At 40.1% G+C, this 24912-nt stretch overlaps 3 protein-coding genes across 3 annotated transcripts in view; 2 read left to right on the top strand and 1 right to left on the bottom strand.

Annotated features, from left to right (window-relative positions):
- LOC105394587 (nucleolar protein 14 homolog) overlaps positions 1-16366 on the bottom strand; it is a 33292-nt gene extending 16926 nt beyond the window's left edge. Inside the window, exons 1-4 of the mRNA XM_048630682.1 lie at positions 16016-16366; positions 15699-15889; positions 14329-14426; positions 13865-14026 (exon numbers count right to left, since the gene is read on the bottom strand). Coding sequence (XP_048486639.1) covers positions 13865-14026; positions 14329-14426; positions 15699-15889; positions 16016-16210 — 646 coding nt within the window. The 5' untranslated portion in view covers positions 16211-16366. The remainder of the gene's footprint in view (positions 1-13864; positions 14027-14328; positions 14427-15698; positions 15890-16015) is intronic.
- LOC125490684 lies at positions 1580-8928 on the top strand. The gene is made up of 2 exons (XM_048630681.1): positions 1580-6119; positions 7489-8928. The coding sequence occupies exons 1-2, from the start codon at positions 1915-1917 to the stop codon at positions 8531-8533; spliced, it is 5250 nt and encodes a 1749-aa protein (XP_048486638.1). The 5' UTR covers positions 1580-1914; the 3' UTR covers positions 8534-8928.
- A 374-nt stretch (positions 16367-16740) lies between the features above and the next one.
- On the top strand, positions 16741-22595 carry LOC105394580 (upstream activation factor subunit spp27). Its single transcript, XM_048630684.1, has 6 exons — positions 16741-16898; positions 18030-18127; positions 19064-19249; positions 19633-19737; positions 20238-20348; positions 20877-22595. Exons 1-6 carry the CDS (start codon positions 16856-16858, stop codon positions 21027-21029), a joined length of 696 nt encoding a protein of 231 aa, XP_048486641.1. The 5' UTR covers positions 16741-16855; the 3' UTR covers positions 21030-22595.
- Positions 22596-24912: the final 2317 nt, after the last annotated feature.

Here is a 24912-nt window from a genome sequence, read left to right as displayed (position 1 = left end):
GATACCAAAAAGCGATGGAAGCCGCCGATTTATACTTAATCTTAAAAAAATTAATCAGTTTGTTCAAGTAAAGCACTTTAAAATGGAAGATATCAGAACGGCTATAAAACTAGTTAAAGAGGATGATTATATGTGTAATATCGATTTAAAAGAAGCATATTTATTACAACCAATACACGAAGACAGCCAAAAATATTTAAGATTTTATTACAATAATTTTCTGTTTCAATTTAAAGCATTACCTTTCGGATTATGTTCAGCTCCTTTCATATTTACTAAAATTCTTCAGCCAGTGTTTACATACTTCAGGTCACGTGGTTTAAGGTCGACTAGATTTCTTGACGACGCCTTGTGTATAGGGAGTTCAAAAGAGAGCTGTTTGTATAACACTAAACAAACAATAGCATGCCTGGAAAACCTTGGATTTATAATCAATTACAAAAAAAGTATATTAATTCCTCAGAAATCTTGTAGATATCTTGGCTTTATTATAAATTCAGAACAAATGACTTTAGAACTCCCTGAAGGAAAGCGACAAAAAATATATGGTTGTGTTTTAGATATGCTTAGCCAAAAAGTCATAAAAATTAGAGAATTAGCCCGATTTCTTGGATCTCTCACCGCAGCTTGCCCGGCATTAACCTATGGATGGTCTCATACAAAATCATTAGAAAGGGCTAAATATTTAGCTCTTCTAAAGAATGATGACTGTTATGAGAAAAACATGACACTTCCATCCTACATAAAAAGTGATTTAATATGGTGGAAAAATAATATTTTGACCGCAAAAAGATCTATAAAACCAAACAATTTTGTTTTAGAGATATTTACAGACTCTTCAACTACCGGTTGGGGTGCGGCATGCGGCGGTGAGAGAACTGGAGGTCAGTGGACACAGGTTGAGAGAGACAACCACATAAATTACCTAGAACTACTGGCGGTCTTTTTCGGCTTAAAATCTTTCGCAAAAATTTTTACTTGTTGTGATATATTGCTTCGGGTAGATAATACTACAGCTATCTCATATGTCAATAGAATGGGAGGAGTTCAGTTTGAACACCTTAATTCGGTTGCCAAAAATATTTGGGACTGGTGAGAGGAAAAGCATATCTTTATTTTTGCAAGCTACATTAAGTCATCATTAAACGTAGAAGCTGACTCGGAATCCAGAAGAATTAATCTAGACACAGAGTGGGAATTAAATACTATCGAATATCTTAGTATCGTGCGAAGATTTGGAAATCCCGAAATTGATCTTTTCGCATCTCGAGTTAACGCAAAATGTTCCAAGTATATATCTTGGAAAAGAGACCCATCTGCCTACGATATCGATGCTTTCACAGTTAACTGGAACCATTTTTTCTTCTACGCCTTTCCTCCTTTCTCTTTAATTTTAAAGGTGCTTAATAAGATAATAGCCGACAAAGCAACAGGTATAATAGTAGATCCAAATTGGCCCTCTCAACCTTGGTATCCACTCTTCAGATCATTATGTATTGACGAAGTAATTATATTAAAACCGGCTAAAAATCTCCTTTCATCATCATTCAGGTCGACACACCTGCTACATGCCCACTGTTTAAGTTAGAGATTTTAGTTCCTATACGTGTCACTAGATGGCGGTGTCGTCACCGTTCTACATCGCGGTATGGTTTGGTTTCACCATCCAGCCTATATTCTTTGAGTCATCAATAAAATGTATGCGAACCCAAAAATTGTGTTTAAATTATCTATTGGTCCTTCGAACCGGATTGTAAATAAAGTCAGTGAAAGTGCAAGTGCAGTGCTACGTTGGTAAATATTTTTGACAAGTCTTCTCTCGCGCGAGGCGGTGAGTACGGAAAAAGACTTGTAAAATTTTCAGAAATTTACTCTTTGGACTTAGAACAATTATAAAAAAAAAAAAAAAAAACTATGGCAGATATTATCAAGGCTCAAATTGATCTTGCAAAACGCATCGAAAAGTTAAATGTAAATACAAAGAAATGTGCTAAAAGTAAGATTACGAAAGGTTATTTAGAGACACGTTCAGAAACATTGGACAAGTATTGGTCGGATTATACTTCACAACATGATCACATAGTACGTACGATGTCAGAAGATGTATTGAGGCGATCAGATTTTCAACCAGATGAGAACTATGACAAAACTGAGGAACTGTACATGGAGTTGAAAACATTAATAAAAGATGCCCAGTTTACTATACAAAAATCTGAAAGTCAGTCTTCACAGGAGAACACAGGTACTACTGAAAAATCTGAAACACCAAAGATAAGACCAAGACTACCACCAATATCGATACCTACATTTTCTGGAGACTATGGTCAATGGATAAGTTTCAAAGACATTTTCACATCCTTGATACATAACGATCAAAGCCTATCTAAAGTTGAGAAACATCATTACCTTAAATCTGCATTGTCTGGTGAAGCTGAAAACTTGCTGAAACATTTTGCATTAACTGAAGCTAACTATGATGAAGCCTGGAAGATGCTGGAAGCGAGGTACGATAACAAAAGGGTAATTGTAAATAATATATTAAATCGCCTCATGAACCAGAAGAAACTACAAGCTGAGTCTGCCACAGGTTTGAAAGAATTATTGGACACAACTAAAGAAAGTTTGAATTCCCTGAACAATTTGAAAATAGAGACGGATAAGTGGGATGCCATCGTCGTACACACAATTGTTTCCAAGTTAGACACAGAATCTCACAAACTTTGGGAACAATCATTGGGTTCATCCACCGAAATACCATCATTTGATGAGTTGGCAACATTTATGGAAGGAAGGTTCAGAACCTTAGAAATGCTTTTGTTATCTACACAAGAAACACAAAGAAACTGTACATATAAAAGGGAATTTCAAAAATGCACACCATCATCATCATCACCAGCACAAAAACCAACTGTATATAAATCATTCGCTGCAGAAACAGAAAGCACTTGTACATACTGCTCACAAAACCACTACATTTGTCATTGCAAGGAGTTCGCATCACTCGAGATACAAGCAAGACAAACATTCACAAAAAATAACAACCTATGTTTCAACTGTTTGACAAAAGGTCACTCAGTCAGTAATTGCAGACAGAGCACATCATGTAAAAAGTGTGGAAGACGACATCACACTCTGCTGCATTACACGAGTCCAAACAAGAACCTCACAACAAACCTAACCACAACACCCGAGACCACCACAGCTAAGGAGAATGACCCACAATGCACAGTGTCGATGAAAGCCGTAACGAAAAGTGAACAAACGATCTTGGCCACAGCGCATATTCCTGTTCAAGCGAAAAACGGCAACACAATCATTCTTCGAGCCCTCATAGACCAAGGTTCTCAGGCGTCTTTCGTGACTGAAGAAGCAGCACAACTACTGAAACTCGATCGCACTTCAGTCGTCGGAAATGTCACAGGTATAGCAAGTAATTCTGTACCCATAAAATCGATGATCACACTGAAAATAGACACGCTGACAGTAAACGCTTACATATTAAAGAAACTCACATCAATCTTACCTTCACGAGAATTCACAACCGACTGGCCTTCATCTAAGAACTTCAAACTCGCAGATCCACAATTCCACAAGCCAGGTCCGATTGATGTTTTACTAGGAGCTGAAGTACATGCACAGATTCTGCTAGAAGGTATAGAGAGACATGAATCGCTGATAGCTGTCAACTCAAAACTGGGATGGTTGATATCAGGAAAGGTATCACAACCAGGGAAACACAACTTTGTTAATGCACACTCATTCAAAGTAACCACTGATCACCTGCTAAGACAATTCTGGGAGATAGAAGAATATTCACCGAAGCAAAAACCCCTGACCAAATTAGAGGTGCAGTGTGAAGAACATTACAGAAGTACATACACAAGAACAGATACTGGTAGATACGTATTGAGATTGCCATTCAAAGATGAAAAACCTACTAACCTCGGAGATTCCAGATCTCTTGCACTCAATCGCTTACATCAAATGGAACGACGTTTCGCTCACAAACCTGAATTGAAAGAAGAATACTGTAAATTTATGAGGCAGTATGAGTCACTAGGGCATATGGAGATTGTCACTGAAGAAGACGAAGACACAGACGATGTTAAGTTGATACCTGAAAAAAAAAAGAACACAATTAGATTAGCATCTGAAAAGGAGAAAGAAACACAAAGTAAATATTACTTACCACATCACGCAGTTCCAAGACCTATGAGCCTTAGCACGAAACTCCGAGTAGTTTTCGATGCAACTGCTAAACCTGCAAAAGGAAATTCATTAAATGATGAATTGATGATTGGTCCTCCACTTCAACAAGATATTAGAGATTTAATAACAAGATGGAGAAAACACAAATATTGCCTGATCTCTGATATACAAAAAATGTACAGACAGATTCTTATTTCAAAGGATGATGTAGACTACCAAAGAATCCTATGGCGTGAAACAACTAATGAACCGATACGAGAATACAGACTACTGACGATAACTTATGGCACCTCCAGTGCACCTTTCATGGCCATAAGAACGTTACATCAACTGGCAGACGACGAACGCGCAGACTTCCCAGATGTCGCTGATGTCCTGAAAACAGATTTTTACATGGATGACTTGATGACCGGCGCATCTACGGAAGATGAAGCTGTAAGAATGAGACAGCGCATAACAGAGTTGTTAGAGCGCGGCGGTTTACCTCTACACAAGTGGTCGTCTAATAGTGCAAAAGTGTTGAGTGAAATACCTGATTCTATGCAGGGTTCTGAAAGTGCAGTGAACATTAAAATCGATGATGTAGTGAAAGCATTAGGTATAAAGTGGAACCCTCAAAGTGACATGTTCGAATTAACGATTACTCTGGACTTTAAGACTGATAATGTTACAAAACGCAATGTACTGTCTGCAATTGGAAAAACCTTCGACCCCTTAGGTTGGCTCGCTCCCTCTGTCATTCTTCTGAAAATTTTCATGCAAAAATTGTGGCTAGCTGGCTTAGGTTGGGACGAAGATTTAACTGATGAACTAAAGTGTGAATGGTTTACTTACCTTAGTAATTTTGTAAACTCACAACCCATTCTGCTTCCTCGTTGGCATGGAACTGTAGACACAACTGCAAAAATTGAACTACACGGCTTTAGTGACGCATCTAATGCAGCATATGGATGTGTTATTTACTTACGAGTGTGGGATGGTAATGAAGTAAGAGTAAGCTTTGTCACTGCAAAGGCTAAACCTGCGCCTGTAAAACAAGTTTCATTACCACGCCTAGAACTATGTGGTGCTGTATTACTTGCTAGGATGATACAACAATTTAAAACAAGCCTAAATGTATCTGATGATAATATTTTTGCATGGACAGACTCAACCATAGTTTTGGCCTGGTTACGTAAGACTCCGAGTACATGGACAACTTTTGTCGCAAATCGCACGTCCGAAATATTGATGACCACAAATAGTAGCCAATGGCATCATGTCAGATCGGCGGACAATCCTGCTGACTTAGCCTCTCGCGGTGTAATGCCAAATGATCTCGCGGAGTCAAAACTATGGTGGGAAGGCCCACAATTTTTGAGAAACTGTGAAGATGTATGTATAGAAACTGATATACCTGAAACAAATTTAGAATCTAAGACGAAAGTAATTGCCCATGTATGTACAGAAGAAGACGATAAAAATGTAAACTCTCACTTGACAAAATACTCAAGTTTACTGAAACTGATTCGTGTCACAGCCTTTTGTCTGAGATTTGTAAATAATTGTAAAGCTAAGATAGAAAAGAAACAAAAACTAGTTACTTACCTGACTACAACTGAACTGAATTACGCTGTAAATACTTGTGTAAAAATGTCGCAATCTGTACAGTTCAAGAATGAAATTGAGTTATTGTCACAAGGAAAAACTGTTCCTAAAACAAGTAAATTGTACACATTGAACCCATATTTGGATAGCAACAATGTACTGAGAGTTGGAGGTCGGCTTGTAAATGCTCCTATTTCAAATGATATGAAGTCACCGATCTTACTAAGTAATAAATGTTATCTGAGTGAACTGATTGTTTCTGATGCACATCACAAGACATTACACGGCGGTCACCAACTCACATTTAATTATGTTCGGCATAAATACTGGACCACAAAAAAGGGTCCAAAAAGAAGTGTACCAACTATCGTGGCATTGCGTCGCTCCCGACAGCGTATAAGGTCCTGTCCTACGTGTTGCTCAAGCGATTGGAGCCATACACGGAAAAAATCCTTGGTGATTATCAGTGTGGCTTTAGACGCAACCGTAGTACAGTCGATCAGATCTTCCTCCTGAAGCAGCTTATGGAGAAGAAATGGGAATACGCGCAGAGCATCCATTCACTTTTCGTGGACTTTACTAAGGCGTACGACAGCATTGATCGAGAAGCGCTGTTCACTATCCTACGCAACTTTAAAATACCGGCAAAAATAGTGAGCATGGTTGAGGTTGCCACAAAGGAGAGTAGGATGAAGGTTCGTGTTGGAGGAGAACTGACGGATGAGTTCGCGGTGGTCACCGGTCTAAAGCAGGGGGATGCCCTATCGCCTATGCTTTTCAACCTAGCCCTGGAGCATGTTCTCAGAGGAGTTTTAGAACTTGACTTCGGGCTACAACTCAATGGAAAGCACAAGGTGGTTGGCTATGCCGATGACCTAGCGGTGCTGGGCAAAACAGCTGAAGAGGTTCGGAAAGCTGCGAAACTCCTTGATACAGAAGCCGGAAAAATTGGTTTAAGAATAAACCGCGGAAAATCCGAATATCTCCACATGAAGCGCTACAAGGACAAGTCCGTTCGCAGACAAGACCTGCATGTTGGAGATGTGACGTACAAAGGGGTCTCCCGGTTTAAATACCTAGGTTGCACTGTCACGGATACGAACACTCGCGACGAGGAAATCGATACCCGCATCCAAAGCTTCCTGCGCTGCAGTGCCGCTTTGCATAAAGTGTTGACGTCTAGGCTTCTGAGCAGAAACACCAAACTCAGAATTTACAAAACGGTAATAAGACCGATACTGATGTACGGGTGTGAGGCCTGGACGTTAACGCAGAAAGAAGAGAGCAAACTGCTGGTGGCGGAACGGAAGGTCCTAAGGAAGATCTTTGGCCCAAGACAGAGACCCGATGGAAGCTGGAGAGTCCTGAAAAACGCCGAACTGGAAGATCTGATGGCGGGGGCTAACATAGTGGGAGAAACAAAAGCCCACAGACTTCGCTGGCTAGGCCATCTCCAGAGAATGGGAGAAGATCGTAGCGCAAAAAGAGCCTACATGGGCCGTCCGACGGGGCGCCGACCGGTGGGCCGGCCCAGGTACCGCTGGAGTGACGCGGTGGAGGCGGACCTGCGCGAGTTACAAGTCGTTGACTGGCGGGAGACTGCACTGGACCGTCAGAAGTGGCGATCTCTTGTATCGGAGGCCAAGACTCACTTTGGGTCGCTGAGCCAGCGGAGTAAGTAAGTAAGTATAAATACTGGATAATTCGTGGTAAAGATGTTGTAAAAAGAATTGTAAGAAAATGTATAATATGTTTTAAACAACGAGCACAACCAACTGCCCCTTTCATGGGTAATTTACCGAAGCATAGAGTTACACCAGCTCTTCCCTTCCTCACATCCGGTGTTGACTATGCTGGCCCGTTTTTGTTGAAAATGTACCCAGGTAGATGTAATAGGACTTACAAGGCTTACATAGCTCTATTTGTGTGTACCGTCACAAAAGCCATTCACTTGGAGTTAGTGAGTGACTTAACTTCCGCTGCTTACTTAGCCGCATTCAGGCGGTTCACATCACGTCGTGGACACTGTCAGGATCTATGGAGCGACTGTGGTACCAATTTTGTCGGTGCCTCCCGAGAATTAGATTTGGCTTTTAAGAGTCTGAAATCCACTGTCGTCTCAGAAATTGCTGAACTTCTGGCAAATGATCAAACAACCTGGCATTTTAACCCACCAGGTGCCCCACATTTTGGCGGACTTTGGGAATCCGGTGTAAAGTCCATAAAAGGACACCTTAAACGTGTAATCGGACAGACTTTACTCACGTACGAACAATTTTCAACCTTCCTTGCGCAAGTTGAGGCTTGTGTGAATTCGAGACCTCTCACTGTAATGGATTCATCTGCTGATGAACCTCCGTTAACTCCCGGTCATTTTCTCATTGGAGAACCTCCTATTGTAGTACCAGGAAAAAGCTTAGTCGATACTAACGTCTCTCACCTTAATCGCTGGCACACAGTGCAACGATTTGTTCAAACCCTTTGGCGTCGCTGGCAATCAGAGTACTTAACAAATATGCAGCATCGCTATAAATGCTCCAAAAATCAACCTGATATACCGATAGGAACCGTTGTATTGGTAAAGGACGATCGACTACCCCCTGGTAAATGGCTTCTAGGTCGGGTGATTGAAAAACATCCAGGTGCAGATGGCATAACTAGAGTTGTTACGCTACAATATAAAAATAATGTGTTTAAAAGACCTGTAACAAAATTATGCCCTCTTCCCTTGACCTGAATGTTTTTATTAGTTTTAGTATTAGTTTTAAGCACTTACTTAATTAGAAAAGCTAGATTGTTTTTGTTAAAAATTGTAAACTCACATATTTTATTGTTGTTGAATAAGGTTACCTACTACCTACTGTATTGTTGTTATATGATCTCAATTCATTTATTCGTCAGATAGGTAGCTCAAAGTTTTGATTTGTTTAACCTTGTTTATTTACACATTTTGAAGAACGTAACCGTTCTTGGGCGGCGGCATGTTTAAGTTAGAGATTTTAGTTCCTATACGTGTCACTAGATGGCGGTGTCGTCACCGTTCTACATCGCGGTATGGTTTGGTTTCACCATCCAGCCTATATTCTTTGAGTCATCAATAAAATGTATGCGAACCCAAAAATTGTGTTTAAATTATCTACCCACCTTTCCTTGGCAGCGAGCATATTATGCGGGAAGCATTTATCATACAAGGAGTACCGGAAACGGCGTTAGACGTCATGATCTCTTCTATAACATCAAGTACCAAAGCTCAATATACTTCTAATCTCTAATCTTTTATCTCACGGAATTCTGACAGTTATCCATTTTTGACATGTCAGAGATCACAAACCTTTTTTGGCTGGGTACTTTTTTCAATGCGAGTCTGAACATCAGTTGTATCCGGACAATTTTCTATATTATATTTTTAAATATTTAGAATGATTTTGCACCTAACGTATAGACCATACGTTAGGTGCAAAAGAACCACGAGGACGCTTCTTTCTGGGAGAGAGAAAGTCTGAATCTTGTGCTCTGTCAGATGGGGCCGCTTCCTGGGAAGGGCCAGGTTGTGGCTCCATAACGTTTATAAAAATCAACAAACTATCACAACGCGAAAGGTCAACGATAAGAAACCGGCCAAGTGCCAGTTGGACTCGCGCACTGAGGGTTCCGTACAAGTCTACTTACCTGAGATATTTTTCCTTTTAATTTCATCATTATGTACATCTATATGAAATATTAACTTGATATCTTTAACCGTTTCTGAGAAAAAGGGTGGTGACAGACAGACGGACAACGGGTTCAAGACAAAGGGTTCCTTTTTTCCTTTTCAGGTACGGAACTCTAAAAAAGAATAGTAACAATCGGATCAATCGTTTCCGAGATATTCGGACAAACATACATACCAACAAACATATAAACATACTTATACATTAAAAAAAAACATATTTGTTTATTAGGCTTAATGGATTGTCATATGTTAATATGGTGCAGTTCCAATAATCTTACATAGTTACCTATATACCGAACATATTGGGTTCCGCTCATCTCGCATAATCTTTATTGACCAAAACTCATTTCGCATAACTCGTATGGTCTAAACTTTTTTGGCCGAACCATCACTTTGCCAAGACTTATGTGGCATAAGGCTCGTTTCGTCTAAAACTCTTTAGGCACAATCTTTAAACACGTAAGTTTCGTTTTCTCAAATTTATGTTCGTCTATACCTATGTATAATCTTGTTTCTCGTAATGTTATCTTAATAAATAATATATTAAGTACGTAGTAAATGTACAAATTGTGGTATTTTTCTCCTACATCCCGAAAATCACGATATTGTATGATCAAAAAATCGAAAGTTAACTACCAATTTAATTATTACAAACCCCATGAGATCGAAACCTAAAAATAGGTGCGACGACGAGCAAAGCGAGGAGGAGCGTGTTAGGTGCACATGTTCATCAAAACCAAAGCGGAGCGCAGCGAAGCGGAGCGGAGCGTTTTCCAAACAGCGGAACCACCAGTTTGCGCTGTGTAGGGAGACGCTCCGTCAAAGTTAAAGCCAAACGAATATTATTACTTTGTATAAACCTATGCCATAGCATTATTAGGCTATTCAAGATTCGGCGTAACGAGACTTTGACCAAACGTTACTATGCAATACGAGATTAGGCAAATAAATCTTATGCCAAAAAAGGTAGAACCCGAACATATTATGTACTTACCGAATTGAGAATCTTTTATTAGAAATCGATTAAAAAGGTTTGTTATCCCTGAATTTAGTAGCAAGTGATGCCATGCTAAAGAATAAAATAAAGTAATTAAAATTAATTCGATACAATGGTCGTGAGTCGTGATTTTAGTTAATATTATATATGCGAAAGTTTGTGAGTATGTGCGTGTATGTATGAATGTGTGTACCTTTGTTACTTCTTCACGTCAAAACAACTGAACCGATTTTAATGAAATTTGGAATGGAGTTAGCTGACACCCTGGATTAACACGTAATAGCTTATGTGTTAATCCAGGGAATTCCGCGATAAAAAGGCTACTTTTTTCCCACGGGAAAACTAATTAAGTTGAAGCGAAGCTCGTGGCAACAGCTAGTATTGAAATATTTGTTATTTTTGTATTACCTACTTCACTTGAGCAAGTAAATATTTAGATTTATGTTTTTCTATGAAAACATTTAAAAAAATATTGCCCTTAAATGGATCCAAATTTTACCTTTTTTCGGTGAAGAGCTTTTTTAGTGGTATCACTAATGAAATGTCAGAATTCCGCGGAATTAAAAATTAGAGTATAGATGGAAATTATGGTGGAAGTACTGTCACGAAAAAGCTTTTGATTTTTATAATGCTAATGTAAATAACATTCTTGATTTTTTATCTAACTGTTATCGTTTAGGATCATCTTATGGGACGCTAAATTCTCACCGTTCTGCTATAGCATTAATTAACACCAATAAGGTTTCTGAAGACGAAAGATTAAAAAGATTTTTTAGGGGTATATTTAAATTAAGACCTACATTTCCAAAATATAACGTTACTTGGAATCCTAACATCGTGCTAGATTACCTAAGCGGATTGTGTAACGAAACAATTAACTTAGAACTTCTCACTAAAAAGACTGTAATGCTATTAGCATTAGCCTCAGGGCAAAGAATACAGACTTTGTCATTAGTAAAAACTCATAATATTAAGGTATATAGTGATAAGATAATAATAATTTGTCGTCTTTGACGACCGAATGGCGTAGTGGTTAGTGACCTGACTACTGAGCCGATGGTCCCGGGTTCGATTCCCGGCTGGGGCAGATATTTGTTTAAAGACAGATATTTGTACTCGGGTCTTGGGTGTTGATATTTATATTTAGTATCTATCTATCTATGTATTTGTGTAGATATATCAGCTGTCCGACACCCATAACACAGGTTCTGCCTAACTTGGGGTCGGATGGCCGTGTGTGAGATGTCCCCACATATTTATTTATAAAAAAAAAAAAAAAAAAAAAAAAAAAAAAATAATAATTGATGATTTAGTTAAGACATCGGGGATTGGTCGTGCCCAGCCTGTTTTGAATTTGCCATTTTTTGTACAAAACCCTAACATATGCCCAGCAACCACCTTACAAGCTTATTTAAATAGGACCGCAGACCATAGAACTGGTAACAAAGTATTATTTACTTATAAGAAACCATTTAGACCAGCATCGACACAAACTATCGGCCGATGGCTAAAGGAGACGCTGTCGGCAAGCGGTATAGACACTACAATATTCAGTGCCCATAGCACTCGGCATGCAGCCACTTCATCTGCAGCTCGAGCAGGGGTTAGCTTTGATATAATTCGTAAATCAGCAGGCTGGACCGAACATTCTTCAATTTTTGCCAATTTTTATAATAGGCCTATTGTTGATTCTGATTCTAACTTGTTGAGTAACAGTCAATTTGTTGAGCAATCATAAGTAAATAAAAATACATATTTTTCAATATTCATCAAGACTTTTTATTTTATTTAGCAACATTGTTAATATTTAAATACTCCAAACATCTACATAGTTAAAAATAATATAAATCTCGGAGACGAAGACTGGATAATTGAAAGATCAAACGAACTTACCTGAAGTGAAGTTCGATCACAATTATCCTGTCTTCGTCGAAGAGATTTAAGGTCCCTCCCTTCCCATTATATAGTTCCCTTTACAGTACAATGTTGCTGGATCCTCTAAAAAGAATGAGGCTGCCGGCAGGGGGAGCCGCGGGGCGGGGCGCTCCGGTGTGACGAAACTTTTAGTTTCGGAGTTATACACTAGAGGGCGCTAAAAACTACGTGCGATATTTGTGTGCAGCAGCAGAGCTACTACATGGTTAAAAATAATATAAATCTCTTCGACGAAGACAGGATAATTGTGATCGAACTTCACTTCAGGTAAGTTCGTTTGATCTTTCAATAGTTTATAAACGAAATTTTAAACAACAGATTTATTAAAATGACGAAAGTCAATTTTCCGAGTATTATTATTTCGATGTTTCAAAGGTAAGATTTTTTATTATATCGAATTGTTAAAACTACGAATCCCGAAGTTTTAATATTCCGAAAATACAAATTCCCGAATGTTTCTTAGTTAACAAGAAATGGTTATCTATTATGAATAGTGGGTTAATTAACAGCATAATCCGTATAAAAACAATATTTTTAAGCTATATTATGTGAAACGCTCCGCTCCGCTTCGCTGCGCTCCGCTTTGTTTTTCGATATCTATGTGCACCTAACACGCTCCTCCTCGCTTTGCTCGTCGTTGCACCTATCTTTAGGTTTAGGTCCTAAGGTTTTTAAGTTTAAACACCATAAAATCCTAGCAATTGTTTTGCTCTATATTTGAAACGCTCCGCTCCGCTTCGCTGCGCTCCGCTTTGTTTTTCGATATCTATGTGCACCTAACACGCTCCTCCTCGCTTTGCTCGTCGTCGCACCTATCTTTAGGTTTAGGTCCTAAGGTTTTTAAGTTTAAACACCATAAAAATCCTAGCAAATGTTTTGCTCTATATTTGAAACGCTCCGCTCCGCTTCGCTGCGCTCCGCTTTGTTTTTCGATATCTATGTGCACCTAACACGCTCCTCCTCGCTTTGCTCGTCGTCGCACCTATCTTTTGGTTTTGGTTCTAAAGTTTTAAAGACGTTTATGTTTTTTTGGTCAAAATCACGAATTATCATATTTCCGATCGGGATTTGACTTTTTCGTGATTATAATAAATCGGTATTTTATTTTTCGTATATTAAAGTAATCGTATTTTTTAACATTCGTATATTTAACAATCGTAATAACAATATTCGTGATTATAATATTCGAAATTATAATTTTCGTGACTATTATAATTCGGTATTTTAAAAAATCGGTATTGCAATATTTCGTAAATTACATATTCGGGGTTATCAAATTCGGAAAAAAGTTTTTCGGAATATTTGGGTGTTCCCGTGGAAAACTACACTTCGAGCCCTATGTCCCTAGTTAGGGATCCCAGGACCTGATGATGATGATGATGATGATCCAAAAAAGTGTATAAAACATAATGAAATATCCATACCGAGTGTCTGCTCCTTGAGCTTCTGCTTGTCGGCCTTGCGGCGCTTGCTGTCGGCGATGAGCTGGTCAATGAGGTCCTGGTGCGAGCGCGCCCCGCCCCCCGCGCCCCCCGCGCCGCGCGACAGCATGCCGCCGCCGAAGTGGCCCTCCGACACGAACTCGTCTGAGGAAGCAGTTCTGTGTTATAAATGGCCATTTTGTGCTTATTTAAGGATTTAATTGGGAGCCTAAGGAGTGATGATAGCTACTTTAGTAAATGCCCTGCCATTTTATCACACTGGTAATAAAAAATCTAGAAAAAATGACATGACTCAGTCAGGTGCAGAAATTAACACCCCCACAGAGAATAGAAATAGGCTAGGTGTAATTGAAATTATTTCTCATGGGGAATAGTTTTCTCCTACCCACAGGCAGGAAACTGGTTTTATTATGATGTAGGTATTAAATGAGTATCAGTTGTGTTACCATCTAATCCACGGAATGCCTTCCGGCCATCATCATCGTCTTCATCATCTGAGGATCTCGGGTCATCAAACTTTTCTATCTGCTCCAATGTTTGCCCTCTGAAAACAAATCATTACAATGTAACTAAGTTCAAAGCACTAATGTTTATTCTACTTATAATATAGAGTACCAAGCATCTATAATAATGTTTGATACTCTTTCCCTGGAAATTAAGCTGGACCAATTTTGATGAAAAGTAACCATGTAGGAAACTAACACCATGGAACATAAATGCATACTTTTCATCTCAGTATACCCACAGGAATACATTTAAGGAGAAGTATTGCTCCTGAGAAGCATCTAACTTACATTGACGGCTGAATGGTGTAGTGATTAGAAAGAAAGAAAGAAAGAAAGAAAGAAAGAAAGAAACATTTATTTGACACACTGAACAATAAAAAACAGAAACAAAAAGAAAAAAAAGAAAAAAAGAATACTACAAATAATTTATATGAAAAGAAAAAAACAGAAAATAATACAAACAAGCACGGTTGCTGTCCAGAGCGTCAAAAAGGCACCAGCTCAGCGTGTGCTGTGCCCAGGAGGCCACAGCGCTGGTTTTCAGCTGGCCCTAAGAGTTGTGACCTCAGTCACGAACGCGAGGTACTTAATTAGGATGGGTTGTGTTGTGTGTGTGTGTGTGTATGTGTGGAATGTGTGTATATTTGAGTAAGCTAGGTTATATATATATAAGTAGGTACATTAAGTAAAAATATATATTTATAAATAATAAGACGCATAATACTAAGTTTATAAATAAACCATAAATAATAGAATAGGTACAATATAAATGCATAACATAATATAATAAGAGTTACATAAAAAGTACGTCAGTAGGTAGCCGGTCCAGATACCGCGAATACATTATATTACGAGTATTATGTAGGTAGGTATAAGCCACAGAGAGGTATAAGCCTGCAGAGGCATAAAATATTTTTTCAGTATCGGGGCGCGACCCGTTCAGTGTGCCCGCGTCATCCTGCCAGCCGTGCCTAGATAACGGGACGAGGCGGCGCCCGCGCACATATACGCCCGGATACCGAGCACCCCACGAACAGCTAGCAACAGGCAACAACTAACATTAGTGACCCTTACTGCTATGCCAAAAGTCCCGGGTTCGATTCCGGACTGGGGCAGATATTTGTACTCAGGTCTTAGGTGTTAATATTTATATTTAGTATGTATCTATCTATGTATTTGTGTAGATGTATCACCTGTCCAACACCCATAACACAGGTTGTGCCTAGCTTGGGGTTGGATGGCCTAAACTCTTGTCATTTGTGTATAAGAGGTGGCACATTCCTCTGCACAGAGTCGTTCTAGTAGTATACCTGTGTGTGAGCAGCTCGTCGTCGGCCAGGTTGTAGAGCGCGGGGCGCGGGCGGCGCGCGCGCTCCGCCGCGAACCTCGCCGTGGCGCGCTCCTCGGCCGACAGCGCCGAGTCCTTCTCCCCGATGCGCCGGTCCGTGAACACGTTCGTCTTGTGCATCAGCTTCATCTCTGTGCCGAGGGTTTCTTTACGCTGAAATGGCGGCTCAGTTAGTATTGTTTATTATTTCCTGCATGCGGAATTGAGGGTTTTTGAGACACCTTGGACTCAAGATGACTCCATTCTAACATTAACATGTAATGTAATCGGAATGTGTACCTTCTGCACGGCGCGCGCGCGCGCGACGCCCGGCATGCCACGCTCGTGCTTGGACTTCTGCCCCAGCACCTTCATCTTCTCTCTGTTGATGTGCACCTCGAAAGGATTCAACTTTTTCTTGTGAACATCGCCTTTTCTCTTGTTGTGAACTTTGTCAGCAAGTCCTGAGTTTCGTTTATTTTTAGCTTTCGCCATGTTTAACGAAGCCTTATATTTATGTAATTTATTTAGTGAAAGAGGCCACAGTTAATTCAACTTTGTTTTAGTTATTACACAAAACACCATTTGTTTTTGACAAATTTTGAGGTTAAGTGTTTTGACGTTTACACGCGTGTTTTTGACGTTTAGCAAGTGCGTTCAGAAATAAAGGTAAATTGTGCGTGGTTGTGGAAAAATAGATAAATTTCCATTTCATTAACATGCCAGGCTATGCTCGTTTCCTTGTTGAAAGTTTAGGATAGGATGTATGCGAGTATTGTTCCCCAACCTATTAAAGAACCTAGAAACCAATATAAACCCTTATGAAAAAGGCCTATTAGTATTATTATTTTCATTTTTACATTTTGCCTAGGCAAATCATGTCTGTAAAGTTCGACGATAACGATCCCGGAATGTTATAACAATTTCTTCTCAGTATATTGATGACATACAACTTTATTAAAACTTTCTAAACAAATTTCCGAACGAAAGAGCGCACCCGAGTGTAGCCGAACATGGCTTCGGCTTATCTCGTATCCAAGCCGTGTAGCATCTATCGCGTAGGTATATTATTGTGTGGCTTTTTCTCTTGTTCGCTGCGGACTTGACTTGGGAAGACGAAATCTACTTGCTCCAGCAAAAATGTCAGACATTAGCAAAGAAGAACTTGAAAAAGAAATCGCAAGTAAGTAAAATACTAAATAACGACTTAAATTTTGATAAACCTGATTTATTTGTGAGGAATTATGATGTTTTTCATGAAATTGCAACCACTTCGCTCTATAAAAGATGTCGTGTAATGGCTTCCCATACTGCGTTCTATGAAAACTTGGATTGCCCATATTTTCAATTTCAAATAACTCTGATAGTATGTAGATTATTAGAAAATGTTTCAAGTGAAAGTTGTTTGGTACTGAAGTCCGGTCTTATTTTGGTAAAAACCTTTATTTTAGGCGTTCTCGTGACGCTTGGTTACTGGTGGTTTATTTTTGTCTGGGAACATAACTCATTGCAGTAATGTTCCACGTATAGAACACCGAAATGGCGGCCGTAGAATTGATTTTGAGTATGCAGACAAGCGCGGACAATGCCAAATTATCATTATTATTTGAAACATTTCTCTGAATACGTAGTATTTTGTGCATAATCTTCTAATTTTAGTATTAAACTTATTCGTCTGTCAAATCAGCCAAGCCGCCATTTTCAGCGTTCCGAATCGCACATCGATCGAGTAGAACGCGTTTTGTTCTTGCACTCAAGACGATTCTTTTATAACGTTAAGTATGTATTCTTATGTTAGAGCGAGTTCAAATAATTCATAAATCGGAAAGACTACAATATAAATACCTACCGATATTAGTAGCTAGCCTAGCCTACATAACTTTTATTTTATTACCTACTTATTGTAGTTGTTCTCCAGAAGATGAAGATGAGTTGAATAAAGTAATATTCTACGAGTTATTCCCGTAGTTTTATAGGTATTTATTAGTTTCCTCAGCTAGCCCATAGTCCTGTGTCGATTCTCACTTTTCGGTAATTCAAATATAATATTCAGGAAAATTCAAGTTGTTTGGACCAAACTATACAGCCCTATGACTACTAGTTTATATTTTACAAAGTAGGTAAGTATATCATAGATAGCCTAGAAATTTATTGGTAGGTAACTAGGTAGTGTACAATGACCACTGCAATGTGTGTAGTGGCGGCTGGCGGGCACAAAGTTACCTACTTTGTTAATACTCTAAAGTGGCGGGCGATGCGTACCTGCGAAGAGAGATGAATCCACAGCTGACATTAACTGAGTGTTTGTTGGCAGAGATCCTGAGCAAGGCGAACCTGGCGACCACGTCCACCAAGAAGGTGCGCCAGCAGCTGGAGGCCAGCCTCGGCCGCGACCTCGCCGACCAGAAAGTGGTACGTCATCATCATCGTCATCATTATCAGCCCGTATCTGCCCACTGCTGGGTATAAGCCTCTTCCCTATCACGCCATCTCTTCCGGTCCTGTGTGAGTCTAGTCCAGTGTCTACTGGCCACCTTAACAATGTCATCAGACCATCGGGCCGGCGGTCTGCCTATTCCTTGTTTGCCAGTTCTTGGCCACCACTCTGTGACTGCCCCAGTCCACCTGCCGTCTGGTACGTACCTTACAGTATCTGTTCTATTCTCTGTGGGGTGTAAGTACCTGCTACTTAAATTCTAAGAACTCATTGGCTCAAGTCAGCGCTGGATTCGAACCCGACTGAGCTACCACCCGCTCCCCTACAGTTTACAGTATCACACAGTTTGTCTTTATCCACCCGTCACGTGAGAGCAACTAAAAAACAGGCGGGTTACTCTACGAAAAACAAAGGAACGAGAGCTGAGGGTCTAGTACAGGTTTGTTATATTGTGTGAAACTATAAAATTTTACGTTTTCTCGCATACAAAGCGGCGCCTCTAGTGGAAACTATGATGCAACTTTTATAGTTTTCAAAAAATTGCCAAACCTGTACTAGAAGTACTGTAGTGCAATCGGCACGTTTGATACAACGAGATAGAGTTGTGGCGCAGCAGCGGTCCGAAACTTCGTTTTTCGTCATTCCGTGACGATGTCCGTTCGACCTCAACCTTGGTTAGACATTGTCCTGAATCTGTAAATGCCTGCAGGCCTCTGACCATCTCCCCCGCGCCAGCATATAAATATAAAATATGTATATCTCACCTCAAAGACCCAAAAGACCCCAATCTTGATTTTTACGCAAGTCAACCAACCAACAATTAAGGTAGGAGCTTGCAGATAATTTATATGCTACCATACCACTACAGAAACTTGATCATTGCCCTGATGCCTGCATGTTCCCACTTGCAGGTGATCGACCAGCTGGTGATGGACTATGTGAACAGTAAGGAGGAGGACGACGATGACGAGGAGGGGGAGGAGGAGGGGGGGGAGGGGAGCTCCAGCGACGAGGAGCCGGCGCCCGCCAAGACCAAGCCCAAGCCCAGCAAGAAGCGCAAGCAGTCCAGCGACGATGATGACAGTGAGGAGGAGGAGGTTAGTACAACACACAGGGGCAAAGAAGCCTGAAAATGCTACTTAACTGAGAGCGGTTGGGATTCTCTGCTACCTGATTGTATAGGTAGATAAATTTCATAAGAAATCTGATACCAAAAAGAGGCGAGGGATAATGAGTGCCATGGCCATGACCCGCGCTGGCATCTCTCGCTCTTAGATACAATCTTGGACCAACAGAGCGTCTATCTCAGCTATTGCAACACCCAGACTTGCTGCTCCAGTTTACTCGGGAGCTAGGCTGGCTGAGCTGAACTTGAAGGGGATATGTACAAAAATTTCGAAAATAATTTCTTCTGTTTATTTTAAATTTATTGTTTTTTTGGGGATATTGACTAAAGAATGTCTGTGTGTACCTATTTCAGGAGAAGCCGAAGCCCAAGAAGAAGGCGGGACGCAAGAAGAAAAAGGGCTCCGACGACTCCGACGACGACTGGGCCAAGAAGGAGAAGGCCAACAAGCCCAAGAAGGTAACCACACACACTTGTAATACCACCTCCTGCAAGTGGACTGCTAGAGAATGCTTTTAACATTAAGTCCAAATATTATACATACATCTGCTATTTGCAAATTATGCTGCATGCAATCTTATATTCTTTATATTCTATGCATATCTTCAATCTTCTTCTATCTAGTATAAATAACAATGAATTGATGTTCGTTAGTCTGCTTAAAACTCTAGAACGGCTGAACCGATTTGGCTCATTTTTGTCTTGAAATATTCGTCCAGGGAAGGTTTAAAAGGTAAGAAGACTAGGGTAGGGAAAGAGGCGTTATGAAGTTCGCCGGGCCAGCTATATCCCATTCTATGGGGAAAGATATCTGACAGAACCCTTATTACATTTGAATAAGGGTAGTTTTTCTTTGTATCAGATATCTTTCCCCGTGGAATGGGATGGGATATACTAGTAAATGTATAAATAAATCAAAATATAGCACTTTTGCTGATGTATAACTGTTGTTATTGCAGGCGGGCGGGCGCGGCAAGGGCGGCGGCTACACGCGCGCCTACAAGCTATCGCCCGCGCTGGCCGAGCTCATGGGCGCCGACGAGATGGCGCGCCACGAGGTCGTCAAGAAGGTACGAACAGCCACCATCGACACGGTCATCATCAGCCAATAATCATCCACTGCTGGACATAGGCCTCTCCCAAGGAGCGCCACAACACTCAAGCCTCGGCCTTCGTCATCCAGCCACTACCGGCTACCCGCCTAAGGTCTTCGATCCAGTGGGCAACAATCCGCAAGCAGCGTCACTCGGCTGTCTAAACACCTGTCAGATCCATACAAGCATGTCAGATTTGTTTTCACTGATAAGCGATGCTGCTCAAAGATTGTAGATTACTGACGTTTCCTGGTTGGTACAGTCAGCTGCATAAGTAGCTATACACTTTTGAACAATGTCAAAAACACAAAAGGTACAAAAGTGTATAGCTACTTATGCAGCTGACTGTACCTTAAAAGTACATCTGTACTGTCAGAGGCAATAGAAACTGATCCCTCTCAGAGACAATGATGCCTTCGCGTTTCTTGCACTAGACTCCTATTCTATTCCTAGTCCTATTGTCATTGTGATGAATGTGTGTATCTAACGTGGTGGATGTCGCAGGTGTGGGCGCTGATCAAGGAGAAGCAGCTGTACGACCCCAGCAACCGGCAGTTCGCCATCTGCGACGACGCGCTGTACAAAGTGTTCCAGACCAAGCGCTTCCGCACCTTCGGCATGATGAAGTACCTCAAGACGCACTTCCTCATGGACTAGGCACGATGAGCTCCAGCTCAGCTCATGTACAGGGATGTATCTTCCCTAACATGCCCGTTTTAAATCTCCATTTTAGTGTCAAACTGACAAACTCCGTAATTTTTACGTTTTACGCCAGATCGCCAGAGAAGCATTTGTCTATTTTGGTTTGACGTTAAATTGTAGAAAAGATAGAAAACCATAACCACCCTTTAGGGCTTGTACAATGTACAAGTACACAAAACTGCGACAGTAATCAAGCATGTGCCCAAAAAACTGTCAAAACCGTCGCACATTCTTACGATGCGACGTTGCATGCATCGCAGTTTTGTGTACAAGCGTATAAATATCTCTGTTAACCTTTTGAAAGTATGCCGAAACAACGTCAGTAACTTTAACAAAGGGTCGTTGAGGGCCTTCTTATACACTTCCAGAATAATAAGAAAATGACGGCTGATTGTAGTAGCAGACGTGATGTGCCAGACGAGTGTGCGTGTCTGAAGCTTACATTGTTGCTAGCTTCAGATATAAGTACATAGTTGTTTTAGCATGGAATCTACGCATGAGTCGCCGCCATTTAATTATTGTTCGTTTATCTGTCTTAACTATATTGTTTTGCTTTAGATAAGCGCCCTAAAATGATTGCGGTCATATAATGACTTGAAGCTCACTGTTAGAATGATGGTCCTGCTGGGTCATAGCTGGGTGGTGTTAGGACAGAACCAAAGTAGATCTCCGTATTATTTAGTTCCTGAATGTTCTGTTCTGTTCTCGCTGAAGGCTTCTGCCCGCCACCACCACCACCTGGCACCAGTCGACCAATCATTGAGTCGTATATAATAAGTATAGATGTAAGGTGAAATCCATAAGAGAAATTACAGTACGATTTAGTTCATGCGATATCGAGGCTGCAAAAATGATCCCTACTGCAACGACAAACACAAATGCTAAAATGCAACTATTTGTACGTAGGTAAGGTTTATTTTTGTTATACTATTTTAAGAAACTCATGTGAGTTAAAAAATAATTGCTGTGATATCTTTAATGGATTTTATGTATAAAAATAGTAAAATAACTCTATTGCATTCTGATAAGTTACATTGTGTACTTGTACTTCCTTATCAAACAATATCGTTTGAAACCTTAATGACTTCGTACATATTTTTATGTATCTTCATTTATATTATGTACAAGTATAATGGGTCTATTTCTTACTTGGCTCTGCATATAATGTTCAGTAAAAAAATCTGAAATCAAGTTCATGTTCATGGAACTAAATACCTTATCAAATTGAATTAAGTATGTTGATAAAATACTGTTCCCTTGGTATAAGCCTTCTGTAGACATAGACACATTTTATTTGTATTCGACGAATAGTTTCTTCTAGTTTTGATAATGATTGCCTCCGCGTCGGTGATGTTGACCGCCGCGGGGACGTGACTTGGTCTAAGATAATTTTAATAAATACATAGGTAAGTGTGTCCAGTTCTGGTTGTATTTGTAAATAATTGTGAAAATTTATGGTGTGCGATCATGTGGATCTTTGAGTAAGTGACGAAAATAAAGTCTTTTAATATACCTACGTCATATTTTAATTTCATTTTTAAACACCTTATGTAGTTACCTACTATCCATATACCAATGGGTTTGTAAAACGAGCTGAACACTGATTATTATCTTCAACCCTGTATAGTTTTATACAGGATAGAGTTGAGAGCCTTCACCGAATTAATGCCCAGGGCAGGGGTAAGTATAGACTATAGGGTATAGGTATAATAGAGAAAAAGACTAATATTCATCAGACGAAACTTTCTTTGTAGGGGTCAGACTATTATTGTGTGTGTAGTGGTAGGGGTGCTTGAGGAACCCCTGGAATGATAACTGTGTTGTCCTGTTGTCAGTGGCCAGTGGGCGCGGTCCCTCCTGAGGGCCTCGTGTCTAATCGTTCGAGCAGTGTGTGAACGGAAATAGGCCTCTGCCAAAGCCCGTCATTGGATGCGAATACAGCAGGGAACATAAGTACAGTCAGCTGCATAAGTAGCTATACACTTTTGTACCTTGTCAATCTGAAACCGCCTATCCATCTGTTGAGTTCATTTTCTAGTAGCAAATAAACCATCAGTAACAACGCACGCTGCTCATCATTTCTCACCTTTAAAATACAGAGACATAGTAAAATCAACCTAATCAGCACCCACATAATGGTCGTTATCGAGCCGAATCAAAGTTGTTTACTACAAATTCGCCGGTAACCAGCCCGGCTGAGAACAAAAGAATTCTTATCTACCGTCGAGTGAAGTCGAGAAAACAAGTGTTAATTTCAAATAAAATTAAAGTAATGCAAGTGTGGACATTAATTTAAAGTGTGTTAACTTATGGACTAACCAGTGCTTAAAAACGAAACCTAAAGAACTAAATACCTAATCAAAGTGTGTATGAACGCTAAGTGAATAACTATTATAAGAATTGACTTTGTGAACGTGTTGAACATTAAAATAGTGCGATATACCTACTTAACACTTAGAACTATCAAACGTAAATATATTGTTTAAGCAAAATGGAAGCGGAAAAGGAACTACCTATTGCAAATTTTAGAAGATAAAATATCAATGTTACAAAAAGTGTTAGTTAACTTTAAGAAATGTCCTAAGGCTAGGCTTACGAAAGGTTACATTACCGTGAGACTACAAACTATTCAAGAATATTGGCGAGACTTTACGAATGCACATTTGGCCCTAACTAGAAAAGTACCTAAACAAAATAGACAAAATTACCCGTACTTTGCAAACGACGAGTACTACGAAGTTGAAGAATTATACTTGGGTTTACAAGCGGATTTGACTGACTTATTATCCGAGTGCTCGCCGTCAGCCACCAGCCGGCAGTCAGCAGGCGCAGCCAGCAGCAACATGGAGGCCGCTGACGCGTCGGTCAAGCTACCAAGGATACAGCTGCCTACATTCACAGGGTCTTACGAAGAGTTCCCGGCCTTCAAGGATTTGTTTACATCATTAGTAGACAACAATGTTACAATGTACACACACTCAATTGATAATCGCACTGTTGCAAAAACTCTATACTTTGCTAATATGTCGACCCAGAATGTTATGCAAAGAACACCTCCTAACAACTTGCTTCGAACCAACACCGTTGCGCTTAACGAGTCCCGTAGTTTGGAGGACGTTCGAAAGCCACAATACATGGATACTATGCCGTTACTATCTCCCGAATCCCAGAAACATCTTCCTCAAAGAATTAAGCGGCGCCGTGAAGTGGCCAGCGACGAACTAGCGGACGAGCTTTCTGAATTCAAAAAAGATATGAAAGACATGATAAAAGAGTTGGTTTCCGCACAAAATACTAGAATGGACAACCTGGAAAAGCATATGTTGGATATGAAAAACCAATTCTCTACCGTCAAAGATACTAATAAGGATATTGAGGTAGCAATGAATTCAATGTCTAGCCAATTAACGTCCTTAGAAGCACAGATTTCAGGTCTGGAGTCACAACGTAACGAAATAGCTACTCAGGTCTGCACGATTGAAGACAAGCTGGAAGCCTTGGACAAGAATCTTGTTAAATCGTCAATCGAGATACGCAACGTTCCTAAGCGACCCACTGAAACTAAGGAAAGCCTGTTTTATATTATAAAAACACTCGCACAAACTCTCAACGTCGCCCTTCAACCTCACGATATCAGAGACGTGTCACGTCAGCCTTCGAAAAGAGAAACCCAAGTTTCAGCTGTAACAGTGGAGTTTTCAAATACCTTAATCAAAAGCCAGATCCTAAATAGTACGAAAGAGTTTAACAAGGCAAACGGTAGAGACAAGCTGAATTCGTCACACCTAGGACTAGGATCACCAAAAACACCTATCTACGTAGCTGAACAGCTAACTAA

The sequence above is a fragment of the Plutella xylostella genome, chromosome 26, assembly GCF_932276165.1.
Source record: "Plutella xylostella chromosome 26, ilPluXylo3.1, whole genome shotgun sequence".
Lineage (NCBI taxonomy): Eukaryota > Metazoa > Arthropoda > Insecta > Lepidoptera > Plutellidae > Plutella > Plutella xylostella.
The sequence above is the reverse complement of the archived record's forward strand: the minus strand, read 5'-3'. Positions and strand labels throughout refer to the sequence as shown.